The sequence below is a fragment of the Ostrinia furnacalis genome, unplaced genomic scaffold (genome assembly GCF_004193835.3).
Source record: "Ostrinia furnacalis isolate ACB-3 unplaced genomic scaffold, ASM419383v2 OfSCF2515, whole genome shotgun sequence".
NCBI classification, from domain to species: domain Eukaryota; kingdom Metazoa; phylum Arthropoda; class Insecta; order Lepidoptera; family Crambidae; genus Ostrinia; species Ostrinia furnacalis.
Genome location: NW_021132754.1, coordinates 99,340 through 113,449, shown reverse-complemented (window position 1 = coordinate 113,449; position 14,110 = coordinate 99,340). Strand labels below are relative to the sequence as shown.

General features: G+C 42.9%; 2 protein-coding genes and 1 long non-coding RNA gene across 3 annotated transcripts in view; 2 read left to right on the top strand and 1 right to left on the bottom strand.

Moving 5' to 3' along the window:
* LOC114355803 (lutropin-choriogonadotropic hormone receptor-like) overlaps positions 1 to 5,788 on the top strand; it is a 48,133-nt gene extending 42,345 nt beyond the window's left edge. The window contains exons 13-19 of the mRNA XM_028308825.1: positions 1,459 to 1,530; positions 1,716 to 1,842; positions 2,869 to 3,034; positions 3,962 to 4,072; positions 4,484 to 4,678; positions 4,754 to 5,601; positions 5,645 to 5,788. Of these exons, the coding sequence (XP_028164626.1) occupies positions 1,459 to 1,530; positions 1,716 to 1,842; positions 2,869 to 3,034; positions 3,962 to 4,072; positions 4,484 to 4,678; positions 4,754 to 5,601; positions 5,645 to 5,788 (1,663 nt within the window). The remainder of the gene's footprint in view (positions 1 to 1,458; positions 1,531 to 1,715; positions 1,843 to 2,868; positions 3,035 to 3,961; positions 4,073 to 4,483; positions 4,679 to 4,753; positions 5,602 to 5,644) is intronic.
* Positions 5,789 to 7,007: 1,219 nt separating this feature from the next.
* LOC114355805 (uncharacterized) lies at positions 7,008 to 8,010 on the top strand. The gene is made up of 3 exons (XR_003656141.1): positions 7,008 to 7,413; positions 7,521 to 7,750; positions 7,933 to 8,010. It is a non-coding gene; the product is annotated as an uncharacterized LOC114355805 (long non-coding RNA).
* Positions 8,011 to 8,631: 621 nt separating this feature from the next.
* LOC114355804 (uncharacterized) lies at positions 8,632 to 13,770 on the bottom strand. Its single transcript, XM_028308826.1, has 3 exons — positions 13,625 to 13,770; positions 11,456 to 11,581; positions 8,632 to 10,161 (listed from the first exon to the last, which is right to left on the bottom strand). The coding sequence occupies exons 2-3, from the start codon at positions 11,567 to 11,569 to the stop codon at positions 9,925 to 9,927; spliced, it is 351 nt and encodes a 116-aa protein (XP_028164627.1). The 5' UTR covers positions 11,570 to 11,581; positions 13,625 to 13,770; the 3' UTR covers positions 8,632 to 9,924.
* Between the last annotated feature and the right edge of the window lie 340 nt (positions 13,771 to 14,110).

The following is a 14,110-nucleotide window of genomic DNA, read 5'->3' as shown; positions in this document are numbered from 1 at the left end:
AGAAAATAATCTTTAACTGTTTGTCAGTAAAGTTCAAAATTATTCAGATCAAGTTGTTTGACGATTTAACTTGTCAAGAAGATTATTATGATTGATAAACTAAAACCTTCTTGTTGGTTCAACCTGCCATTATCTATTAAATAAAAAAAACTACATTTTGTAACATTATTGCACTGATGGGATAGAAAAATAAACAAGCAAAACTTTATTCGTTAGCAAACGTCATATTTATTTAAATGTTAGCAGCACTGTTTCTTGCACGGTTATGTTGGCAGGTTTGACTCTTACAGTACCTAGCGAAAACCGACACTAAGGTGACGAACCTTTTTATTCCGCGACTGTACATTGATTTTAACTACTTTACAAATGGAAAAAAACTAAACAATGAAAAATGTTTCAGAAGCTCGCCTCATTTCTATCCGGGACTTTGTAATAATGATGTCCTGAAACTGGTTTTCAGCGTTAAACCCGTTCGCTATTGCGACTGACAAATATGATAGAAAGAAAGTGCAAATAGACAAGAATACTATAGTCATCAGCAGTAACTCAAAGTGGGTTTTATCGATACTCTGCCCTCTACATAATACAGTTAGTTCGTTTCACCGAAGCTACTCAACGCTCCGGTAGCGACATGATTCAAACCCTTTATGAAGCTATTGCTACCATAATATAATTTGTAAAGGTTTTATGAGTTTGAACATAATTATGTAGGTATTTAACACAGCCAGGCGGAATGGCAAAGTCAATTTATGCAACAGTTTATCGCTCCGTATCTCTTGATTGCGATCCGTATTTACAATAGCTTATTCAGTATCCCCTAATGGGGCACGAGTGTTACTATTTCCACGTTATGTAATCCGCTACAAAGCTCCTGTTCCCGTTGTTTACTTTGATAACAATCGACGCCAAATTATAATGTCAACACTCTGCCGATGCAAATTACAACTCTACACACGTAATGAAGCCTGAAGCGATCGTAACGAAATGTAAATTTTCCAATAAAATTTATATTAATACAGATACCGCTTTGCTTAAAATTGGAATTATAAGAGGCCATTTAAATTCAACGTTGTTACGGATGGTAATTCGGAAGATCCTCCGCTGGCCTACAAGATATTGAAATTTCGGACTCGGAAAACTTTATCATTCGGCAGTTCGGTGCGTTATTAAAAAGCCATCCGCTTCCCTAAGCGCCGAACAATTCGCAATTAGACATGCAAAGGGAGAGCCCGAGCCAGTTAATTGGAAAAACTTCATGAATGTCGCGAGAGGGGCGGGCAGTGTCCGCCGCCGGGACGTTACGTAATAAGTTTTACTCGTAGTTCCACTGAGTGGGATACAGAATAAGAGTGATATCTGAAAAACCTTTTATCTTATACTACACACTCAACGTTACTCGGATTATTCTTTATAAAAGTCGCACGTGATCAAGATACAATAGTGCTTGATTTGTTTCAGAAATCTCGAAGAGAATCAGATAGAACACATAGACATGGAAACCTTCGTGCCAATATCTAAGTTAGAAGACCTGTAAGTAATACGTATGAAATAAAGCTATTGTCCAGAACTTTATATCTACTCTTTGTTGTAATACCTAAATGCAAATTTAATTTATTTATCTCCTAAAAAACTTGCAACCTGCTCAAGCTGCAATAATGGCCCTAGCTTAATGTTATAATTAATTGAAATTATACGGCCGGCATTACTTGCACCAGGAACGTGGGCAACAACGTGTTCCCGTGGCTGCCGGCCAGCGGGCTGCAGCGCCTGCTGCACCTCAAGGCGCACAACAACCCGCACCTGCGCCGCTTCCACCCGCCCGAGCTGCTGCCGCGGATACAGGTACTGAGCGGAGCTGCACTAGCGACGTGTTCCCGTGGCTGCCGGCCAGCGGGCTGCAGCGCCTGCTGCTCCTCAAGGCGCACAACAACCCGCAGCTGCGCCGCTTCCACCCGCCCGAGCTGCTGCCGCGGATACAGGTACTGAGCGGAGCTGCACTAGCGACGTGTTCCCTGCTGCACCTCAAGGTGTTTTACACTTCCCAATTGCATAACATGCTCTACTTTCATTAAGGTTGATGCTGAAAAAATGGGCAGAAAATATTGTATAATTTTCAAAATCTATAGGTACTTAGTAGCACGACATCTCAGTTTTAAGAAGGTTCAGGGAAAGAAAAAATAGAGATAAAAAAATAGGGATCACTCGAGCGTTGTGAAACGATTGCCATTAATCAAGCAGGGCTCCAGAATTAATAGCCTTTATATTCTATCCACTGAGAAATTGCTACCTATCTTAAACTTTCAATCACTTTTTATCGTTGTTACTACATTATCGAAATGAAAAAACGTGGGCTAAAAATATTTATTTATTATAACGATCAAGTTCTTTATTACAGTCAGCTTTACAGTCCTTTTAATAAAAGAGCTATTTTGTTTCGTAGCATTTGCCGGATGTTTCATCATCATCATTTCAACCATAGGACGTCCACTGCTGAACATAGGCCTCCCCCAATGCTTTCCATGTTGATCTATTGGTAGCAGCTTGCGTCCAGCGCTTCCCTGCTACCTTTACGATGTCGTCGGTCCACCTTGTGGGTGGACGTCACACGCTGCGATTCCCGGTAGGTCCATTCCAGAACCTTGCGTACGTTTGGCGAAATCAAAATTACATATCGCGTTTAACGCCGACATTGTGCAGAAAAATAATTATAGCACAGGAGACTACGATCTATGAGATAGGTATAACAGAGAGAAAAAATATTTTTAGCTTGGAGCCGCAAGACGGCTGCCAAAGGAAAAGACTAATTAAAGTTTTTATAACCAAAGGTAACTTTATTAGTAGTAAGTAAGTTATGAATATTTTCCGTAGACGCTGGTGCTCTCGTACGCGTACCACTGCTGCGAGTTCATGCCGCTGATGGAGGAGGCGGCGGAGGGCGCGGAGGAGGAGGGCCTGAGCGACCTGGTGCTGCTGCCGCCGCAGAGCCTCGACCCCGCCGCCTGGGCCAACCTCACCGACATCTGGCCGCATCTGTGTGAGTATATTTCGCCAAAGAAATGTTCACAAACATTACGAGCTACATAATAATCAGAGTTTGTAAATACTCAACAATTTTACCTCAAACTACTCATAACTTTATTTTATGGTTTTATAAGCACTCATAGTTTTATAATGCAGCATTGGAAAAGTTCGTAGTCACTGACCGGTACTCCTAGCAATCTATCTCGTAGCAAATATCGAAAATTCGTAGCACATTGGGGTAGTCCGTAGGCTACGGACTACCCCAATGTGCTACGGACCGTAGCAAACATAGATTTATGGATAATTTCTTTCTAACTACGGGACTTTCGTAGCACTGTCTGGAGAGAGAGTAGCTGCTCCATCCAGTAGTAGTTGTGGAGGCTACGCTACGACAACTACGACGAAAAGTAAATCATCTCTAAAAACTATACCTGATATTTTTAGCAAATTGATAGTGAAGCTATGTCCCCTGAGTTTACGAAGAAGTCGTAGTCCTGATGAAGTTTCGAAACAACAACAATCTGCGAACACCTGGGCCCTAATCTTTGTTAGATCAACTTACACTTTCCAAGTTCGAACGTCAACTTCGAACTATGAATCGGTTAATATTGTGCTTGGAGAACGAGAAGGAAGGTGTATAAAACTTTGATGAATGAAAATTAATGATATAATTACTTACTAAGAAGTACCTAATGTTAAGTTAATTATTTCAAGTAACCTAGTTATTTGGCAGCTAACTAGGTACTGAATAAAAGGACAATGTTTTTAATCTGCAACATACAGTCGAAACGATTTCGAAATTCATGTACTGAAACGCAACACTTCTACATTTATGATATTGTGTATCCTTAAAGTTTTTGGATGATGCACTGCTGTAGCTGAGTGTAATCACTCAAGATGGTTAATGTTAACCCTTATATCGTGATGTTCCTGCTCGCAGTGAACGCGTCGGGGGCGAGCTCGGCGCTGGCGGGCTGGGGCGCGGGCGGCGCGGGCCCGGCCGACGCGCGCCTCGACGCGCCGCGCCGCGTGCACTGCCTGCCGCTGCCTGGTCAGTATCCACTATTCATTATTCACTGTATTTTTTTTACAAAAAATGGATGTGTTTTACACTGAGCACGCACTGAAATTAGTTCCGAAGTAGATCGAGATTGATGAGTTTACGAAAGGAAACTTTTCGTAGCTCCACTTCAACAGGTGTCCATTATAACAATCGTAATAAATCTTGTACGTCTAAGGCAGCTTAATACAATTACTTACCTACTATTCCGGAAACTCCACTAGTCCGTTAATGAGGCAAAGATTAGGCACTACATTAACGGTAACTCACCTAGTTAGTTAACGGAGAATAATAAGTCCGTTCAAGCAGTGAGGTTATAATCGGATTGAGGTTATGTTAAAAAATAAATTGAAAATCATGCTCGCTACATCCTCGTAAATAATACAATCACTGTGTGGCCAGGCCCCTTCCTGCCGTGCGTGGACCTGTTCGACTGGTGGACGCTGCGCTGCGGCGTGTGGGCCGTGTTCCTGCTGGCGCTGCTGGGCAACGGCACCGTGGTGTTCGTGCTGCTGTGCGCGCGCAGCCGCGTCGACGTGCCGCGCTTCCTCGTCACCAACCTCGCCGCCGCCGACTTCTTCATGGGCGTCTACCTCGGTGCGCCGCCTCGTCGAGCCTCTCGGGTACCCGCTCCCTGACGACTCGGACTCACTCCCGTCGTTGCGTTCGCAGGGTTCCTGGCGGTGGTGGACGCGGGCACGCTGGGCGAGTTCCGCGCGCACGCCATCGCGTGGCAGATGTCGGGCGGCTGCCGGCTGGCCGGCTTCCTGGGCGTGCTGTCCAGCGAGCTGTCGGTGTACACGCTGGCCGTCATCACGCTGGAGCGCAACTACGCCATCACGCACGCCATGCACCTCAACAAGCGCCTGTCGCTGCGCCACGCCGCCGCCGTCATGGCCGTGGGCTGGGCCTTCTCGCTGGTGGCCGCCGCGCTGCCGCTGCTGGGCGTGTCCGACTACCGCAAGTTCGCCGTGTGCCTGCCCTTCGAGACCGGCACGCCGCTGGCGCTCGGCTACGTGGTGGCGCTGCTGGCCATCAACGGCGTGGCCTTCCTGGTGCTGCTCGGCTGCTACCTCAAGATGTACTGCGCCATCCGCGGCTCGCAGGCCTGGAACTCCAACGACTCGCGCATCGCCAAGCGCATGGCGCTGCTCGTGTTCACCGACTTCCTGTGCTGGTCGCCGATCGCGTTCTTCGCGCTCACGGCCGCGTTCGGCGCGCAGCTCGTGTCGCTCGAGGAGGCCAAGGTGTTCACCGTGTTCGTGCTGCCGCTCAACTCGTGCTGCAACCCGTTCCTGTACGCGATCCTGACCAAGCAGTTCAAGAAGGACTGCGCGCTCGTCTGCAAGGCCATCGAGGAGTCGCGCGTCACGCGCGGCATCGGCCGCTGCCGGCACTCGTCCAACTTCAGCAACCGCCAGACGCCCGCCAACACCAACAGCCTCAACGAGCGCTCGTCGCGCGGCCAGCACGGCGCCACGTGCGCCTGCCGCCGCCTGCTGCCGGCCGCCGACGCGCTCGCCGCCGCCGCCGCCGCCGCCGGGGGCGGCGGGCGCGCGGCCGCGGCTGACGCGCCAGCCGGCGGTGTCGGCGGACGAGCCGCCGCTGTCGCCGGGCGCGCCCGCGCTGCCGGCGCCGCGCCACCTGCAGACGATCCCGTCGGCGGCGGAGCCGGAGCAGGCGCCGGACGAGGCGGACGCGCGCTGACCGGCCGCGCCCCGGCCCGGCGCCGGGCCCCGCGAAGACTGAAGCCTCCCTCCCCGGCCGGTGCGCGGCGTGCGAGCGCCCGTGGAGCCGTCCAGTAGTCATCCGCCGCGCGCCGCGCTCGGAGCCGTCTACCGCCGAACTGTTCGAGAAGAATGGCGGCGAACGTAGGAAACGAAGTTGACAAATAAATAAGATAAATGTAATTTGTACAGTATTAAACGGTCCGCGAGACGTTTATTTAGTAGAAAAGGATAAAAATATAAAATATTGTAACGAAATAAACTATTTATTTAGACAATTATACGACAAGGATCTGTTTAAGAATACGATTACACTCGTTACGCTATATTAAACATAGTGTGTGTACCGGCCGTACTGTGTACGTCTACAATAGGTGATATGTAGTGTATATTTTTGACAAAGATTAAATTGTATTGTTGTTATTTATAAACTACATTTGTCCATGCTGCTGAATAATATGCTTTATCTGTGAATAACTACGAAAGAACACAGTATTCGATTACCAGTATAACAATAGCTTTAAGGATCTTGATCGTTGCTACAAAGAGATAAATTTTATATGATGTACATGATTGATACTTAGGAGAGGAGGGGTGGGGACCTGCACTACGTCGTCTCGCTGGTGCCATTAATTAGTCACGTAAGCTAATTAGAAACAAATACTTTCACTAAAGGACAATGTTCATTTCTGGCCTGGCGTGGACAAGCTGCTAATGAAAATATGAATTTGCCAAAATTTTTTAATTAATTTTTAAAGTATTCACTTAGTGTAACTTTGTATCAATTTGCCTTTATAAAAATCCAATTTAAATAGTACTTTATGTGATAATTACAACTTCCTGTCTTTAACACTCATTTCAGTGTTGCCAAAATGAATCTTATCGGTAAGAATCGATTTATATCGATTGTTGTTTGACTATGACAATTATTATTTTTTTAAATACGTATTCATTTAAAATGACATTTATAAAACCTTTTTAATATTCTAATAACACTACCAAAAATATTTAAATAACTAAATGAAACCTTATTTTACACACACCTTGTTATACACCTTATTTCGAGTCATCAAAAATACAATCGATTTTTATATCGATTATTTTTATTCATCTCCACATTATTAGCATGGCAACACTGAAAATATTGTCACAGCTGTTATCTGTCATTCGCTTTGTTTTGTATTTTTCATCGTGAGTGTTGTTTAGTTCTCAAAACCAAGTCTTTGCCAAAATAAAAGCAGAAGAGTGTTGTATAAGTTTCCCTTTTGACGTCTTTATTTTTTTGACCATGGTCCTCGATGCTTCCCTTCCCGATGACCCTGGCATACTCTCGAACTACGAATCTCACTCAACCAATGACCAATGGCTCACTTTCGGACATCGAACCTTGCCTAAACGCCGACCACGGCTTACGTATGGACTCCGACCCGAGCCCCAATGTTAACCCCAGCCCGATTTTGGATAATGCAACTAGCAATTCCTCAACCTCATGAGGAACCTATGATATGTATCAATTGTATAGCTGACATGATGCAGAGGAGGCGACATAGCCTAGAGCTTATTAAGTTCAGTTGGTTATAATGTCAGTGGATGACTCCTCAGCTGGTAAGTTATTGAATGAGCGTGTGGACTTGTTGAATACCTTTTACAATGTATTTGATCAACTACCTTTACCGTAGATTACCATAATCCTAATAAAACTTTTTTTTTAGATTGATAACAGCAGTGTATGTTGTCACTCATGTTGGACCGTGGCCACGGTGTGGCTCTGCACCAATCAAGGACAAATAATATTTCAAATGAAGAAGCAACCACTAGCACTGGTCACAGTTAACGTGGATTGTCTTTGTTACAAATACGTTCTATAGACTGCATATTAACACGGAAAGAGAATCACATATTCGAAAATAATGTAATAATGGAACAGATTTCACCTCGTCAAGTAAGTTTTTTTATAATTATTTTCATTATATTTTATTAAAGACATTGGCTTGATATATTTGAACAAAGTGTATATTTTTTTCTATACAAATACTTCTTACTGATAGATAAAAATTGACATCACATCTCAATATCTTAAAGAATGAATTTTGAATGATACCATAATTAATTTCTTTGTTTCAGCTGCGGGGATCTGACCAAATATGTCATCCTTAAGTGGCAGTGAGCTGATCGAGCTGCTACACATGCTGTGGAGCCCCAACAAACACATGATGGGACGAGGATTCATTTGCCCTGATATTGGCCGAATAATAGTAGGTTGCTGTGCTCATGTTATGACAATTTTGTGGTTTTTGAGCTGGGAAAGGTATCAGGAACATGTATTTCCACCTGCCTAGTTCTTAGACAATATTTTATTGACCCATGAGTCACATTAAAATAATAATAATAAAAAAATGGTGTTTAATTTGCTTCTAACCTTTCTAGTCTTAAGCAAAAAAAATTTTTTTAAGGACTTGGATACAAAATGATATTTATATTCTGTTTCTTACTGGTATAGACTATTTAATAAATAACAAATTACATGCTGTAATGTCTGTCCACCTCAGGCCAAAGGTCCCATACTAAGTGGGCATAACCCTTTGCCAGCAGTCAAGTACGACGGCATAGAATCACTCAATAGGAACTATAATAAGAATATTAACAGTGATTTTAATTAAATTACTACAATGATATGCTCAACTATGAGACTTAAATATTATAATTTTCTTAGTACGTACTACGAAGTGCCAAAACAAGACCCTTCTCAGAAACATCTAAATCAAATTAGCTGTCTGAAACTCAAATATTTAACTCTACTCTCTACTTTGTTTTTTTATGAAGTACAAAGAGTTTATTGATCATGTTCTCAAGAGTATTTTTTACGGAGTCTTAATGCCTCGTAATAATAAATAGGAATAAAGCATTTACAAATATTTTTTACCTGTAGGTAGGTACGAGTATATTATACTTGCAGTATTAGTATTAGTAGGTACATTATGAATAATACCTATATTATAAGCTTGGAAACTGCCGTCTGATGTATTGTATTGATCTTCGTAGTATACAACTGTTACACGTAGTGCGACGCCCCGCCCCGTATACAATATGTATAGAATATATTGTTAAACGTCAGATATATTGTTTGTTATAACTATTTTATAGTTAGCCGTAAGTATGTTAAGAGTTAGTTGTACATAGCCATGTCTATTTATTGATGTGTCCGAGGACGAGTGATTGAGAGTGTTATTTAAATTATTGTACAAGCCATTAATAAATAAATGAAGTCGTCGAACACGATGGACGTTTTACTGAAATCCTCTAAGATTTTATTAAGCCTAGTCTTCACTTATATTTCCTCGCTGACAGTGAGTATTGGCTCTTTCAATGAGTATCTAGTTAGTCTTTGTAGATATCATTAAGATTTTTAAGAAATCGCTTATTTAATTTCAACAACAAATCGCAAATACCATTACAACTTCAAGTAGTTTCACGTGGAACACATTAAATGTAAAATAAATCAGTTAACAAACGCTCTACGTTATTGTTTCCTACACGATTACAAGATTAATTAAATCTACATTTACACTTAAAACTAAAAAAAAATACAATTCGTCAGTCCCTGTGTTTTGTAGCCTATCTAGGCAAAGCAACTTTTTAAATAACAGGCGATAAAAGAATTTAGATGCACCAATATTATTAACATTCCACATAATTTTTTAAGTAAGTAAATACCTACATACATAGTATATTATGTTTGTAATCCCAATAAGGTGCCGTCTTTGGTGTTCAGCTGTACACTCCAAGCAGCTTTACACCTAGCAAAAGGCGAGTAGGTAACTAGGTATCATCTTGAATTAATTTTAGTTCAGTCTGTGATTATTGCCTGGCTTACCCTATTAGCAAACAAACTTTGGATAGTGACCTACAAGATAGCGACACACACGTCATCCAGGAGATTTTAGGTAATATAAATTTAAGTCTTGTCTTGGACGGCAGAACACGTTTGCAGACCTTTTATCTAATTTCTATGCAGTTTGCAAATTGAATAAGGAGTTTCCTCCCATCAATATCGGGCGTGTGACGTCTTCGAGTACAAGCAACAATTGTCCATGGGAACAAGCTCGCGCTCCGCTCTCAGGTGGCGGGTGCGGCGCGGGACACGTCAGGCGCGGAGGCGGAGGCGGGCGCGGGCGCGGGCGCGTCGTCGGGCTCGCGCTCGCGCAGCGCGGCGGCGCGCGGGCGGCGGCGCCGGAACTCGGCGAACTGGCGCGCCAGGCGCTCGTCCAGCACGTCGGGCCGCCGCCGCCGCTCCTCCGCCGCCGCCGCCGCCGCCGCCTCCGGGCAAGCCTCCTCGTTCTCCTCGTCCACCTCCTGAGGAAGGTATTGAGAGAACACGATGTAAACATTTAAATAATAATTATGTCAATAAGCCCGGAAAGTTGTTGAACTAGTTCTGTTACTTTTTCTATGCCTACATGCACCCACTCTAGGCGCTACAATCACATGAGCAAAGAAACCAAATTTATTTTCGCATATGCTACACTATCCCTACTAAATAATAAGGACCTTCAATCATCAACGTCATTAGGTCATATTTCAGTATCAACTTCAGAAACATGACCCATTCAGTCGCAAAAAAGGAACTCTGTTTCCATTCCAAAGTCCATTTATTTTTTAAAAACAGCATCCAGCCAGGGTCTGCCTTTACCTATATTAGATCGGGCGCAGAACACGACAGGAACTCATGGTATGTACCTACTCTCTCTTTTTCTCTACAACTTTACTTGTAAAAATTACAAGTGGTTCGTTGTTTTCCAATAAATCGATTGTAATACTCATAGATAGAAGTATGTACGCGAACTGTCTGTCTGGAACATGATCTACCTAAAGTCATTACGCATTTAGTAGTTAATTTAGTTGTTAACCTTCAGTAGCATCTATTTTAGGCCGTCGGATGTTGATCGATTGTAAGCTTGGACGCGTAAGCGCTTATAATAACATAATCAAGATGCGCCCCACAAAACGTTAGGGAGAGCTACAATAATTCGTAAACGTAAGTAATTAACATCGCTTACGCCCAAACTCCTTGAAATGATGTCGACGTTTATAAAAGTTATTAAAACCATAATGTCGATTATATTTTCGCCAACCTTCAATTTTAATTGATTGCACTAAGAGTACTCAATCGAGCAGTCGGCCTTGACTTCCATCTCAAATGGCAATATCATTATTAATTTGCACACCTGGTAAGACCTTGACATCATTATGATTAATTTGATAAATCTGATTTGAGATTCCAGTGTTAAAATTTAAAAATGGATAAGTACCACGAGTAAGTATCCCCTAGGTAGTTGTTCACGTTTTATTATTTCTCCGTCCATAGCGCATCATAAATTACCTACCTACAAAAGCGTACAAACAAGCTCACACTGAAGCTTTACTAACTAGGTAAAGTAGCACAGTATACTAGGTTCGGTTTGTATCTATCATTTGAGTTGCACTGCAAGAAAACTATTCTATTTTCTTCTGACAAAAATACCGCAGCTGCAGGTCCAATGGTGACGGATAAAATCTCTCCTCCGGTCTACTAGGCTAACCTAAACTTAAAGCATCAGCGATGTGGTAGTACTTGTGTGCAGTAAGTAGTGCAGTCATGGGGCATCACCTTGATCTCGGCGAAGGTGACGGGCACGGTGCGCGTGCGCGCGCGCGGGTGCGGCCTGCGCAGGCGCCGCCCGCGCGCCAGCGCCGACGCCGACGCCGGGTACACCGCCTCCATCAGCACGCAGCTCTGCAAATATCCACAGGTTACTTCTGGTAACGACACCAACAAACATGTACATCTCAAAACACATTAATATAAAGCACCTAGCTAAAAACTCGATTCGACTTAGAACTTTAACGAAGCTTATCAAAATCCTCAGGTTTTGCTTCAAAATTCTAGTTTTGAATAAGGGTTACCTTTTCTTTTTTTATTATTTTCTATTGACGTTCATAAGTGCCACTTGTGGTCTAAACTGAATAAATATTTTTGATTTTGATTTTGAACTAGCTCGCGCTTTGATATAACTACACAAGGTGAACTTAAAAATCAGTTTGCTACTCTCTCCTAATGTTTCGAGCGAACCGGTCTTCAAGTATTTTCGCATACAATGCGATGGAGATGAATGATGGCCCCGCCATGGAGATGAACAGCTCACACAAATGTTATGGTGTGGTGTTATACAATCAGTACTCATAAAACTACTTCTACAAATATAGTGCTCTACTTTTAATAGTAATTAATATAAATTATCGTACCTACATTACATACATCTAATTTATTAGATTCACCTGTACTTTACCGTGTAGTAAACCGACTCTACATTTGTCACTTGCGCATTTCTATGAAATAGAACCTTATACACCGTATCACCCCACACACGCAAGCAGTCTGTCACATCCATAGTTAGTAGGACTTTATTTTACAGAATTTATAGTATTTAAAACATAGAGAATGTTTATCGGTGGGGTTACAATTATAAAATTAAATATAGGCGGTAGATTTCTCTTAAAAATAACCGTACATATAGAACTTATACCTAGTAAAGCGTTGAGATAAATCTTAAATGATCATAAGATTAACATAATACACGTCGTATTGTAAACGTAATGTAATAAGGCAACCCGTTTCATGTGTTTTTGCGCTACTTAGTCTTCGCAGAGAGAGCCGGAGCGGGTCAGCGTCCTCGCCGCCATTGACGGATTACTTCATTAATTAGGGTCTCTCTGCGGGGGAGATTGGGTCTAGCTCAGCTGACTGATTCGCCTGACTGTATAGCTGATAGCTTGTTAATCACTGGCATTCACTGGTTATATCTATATTTTATTTTTGAGAGAGTTACCTAAGTTTAATAATTTTTATTCTTTGTGAGAAAATGTATGAAGCTACCAATAGTTAGTGCACCATGTTTGTCGGTAGACATGGATGTAGCAGATTTATTTTCCCCCATCTAATTATTTGACCTCATAATTGTCTATGTTTGACCTAATCAAAGTACTATTTTAAATATTTCAAAGCGTGAGCAATTTTCATAAACCTGACTCAGTGGGTCAGTCTGTAGCTAAGTAAGTAGGTACCTACTGACCGCGTGCGTCACCAAACGAGAGCGTCAGCTCACTCTATTGCATTCAAATAAATTAATATCATATTAGTAGTTATTTGAACGCAGCGAATACATAGTCATAGTCATAGTCACGTGGTTACTTCCTAACATGGGACCTGGAAGCCGTTCATCGCATTTTAAGATCACAAATTGATTTCCGAGAATCTAATCCATCCAATCCTTCTGCAACGATGCTCGCCAAAGTGTCACCTACAATTCTGTGCAAAAACAATACACTTGGTACATGTTTTAAAACTCGACATTGCAGTGTTACGCTCCGATGGAGTGAAGCAGTTAAATCCGCCAAGCTTGAGCGCATAGAAGTTCAATTCCCAGTTAAGTCAATTTAAATGCGAAAAGTCTTCAAGATAAGTTCGGGCTTCGGTAATCGGGGAGCAGCCGGCCATTTCCATTTAGTACGAGACGAGACACATTAATTAGATAAAACTGCACAAGTTTTGTTGCTCGTGTCATCAATGTTAATAAAAAGTAAACGTCAACAAACAAAAAAGATCGCTATGTTACAAAAACAATTGGAGTTATTTACAATTTACAAGATTCTTTTAGATACAATTATGTACAAGTCACAACGCAGCGCTTTTTTGATTCACGGTTCATAAAGCATAACGAAAACAGATTGTCATGCTGAATGTGCACTTTCCTTTCAAAACATTACAAAACATGCTCACCTAAATCACTTCGCAGACTCGTTTCTTCCAGTCCAGTGGCCGTGACACGGGAGCGCGTGCCGCGGGACTAGCGAGGAGCCCGCTGGCAGTGCGGGCTGGCGACCGAGGACCTCCCGCCACCACCGCCGCGCCGCACCAGCGGCCACCGACCACGAACCACGGCAGAACCTTCGCTAATATCTGGAAATCGATATCGCTAGAATATTTGATGCGGCGCGCGACGGACGCGGCGAGGCGTCGGGCTCTGCAAGTGCTCGTTATTTTTTCCCGAGAAATCCGTATGTTTTGGTGTGTAGTGTGTACGCATCCTTTCCCCATATTAGGCATAAACCACTAGTATATAAGCTTAGGATAATCTTCATTCGGACAATTAAACCTACAGTGCGCACATCTAACTGTTTTATTGTGTCTCCCGAACGTCACACATTACATGGCGACCCTGCCAGTGCTGCCTACGGGCAGCGCTGCGCAATCAATAAATCATTA

Bases quoted from the DNA above. Each gene is read 5' to 3' on its own strand.
- LOC114355804 (XM_028308826.1), bottom strand. From the start codon at position 11,569: ATGGAGGCGGTGTACCCGGCGTCGGCGTCGGCGCTGGCGCGCGGGCGG. The intron at 10,162-11,455 runs GTGATGCCCCAT...TACCTTCCTCAG, and splicing joins TCACCTTCGCCGAGATCAAG to GAGGTGGACGAGGAGAACGA.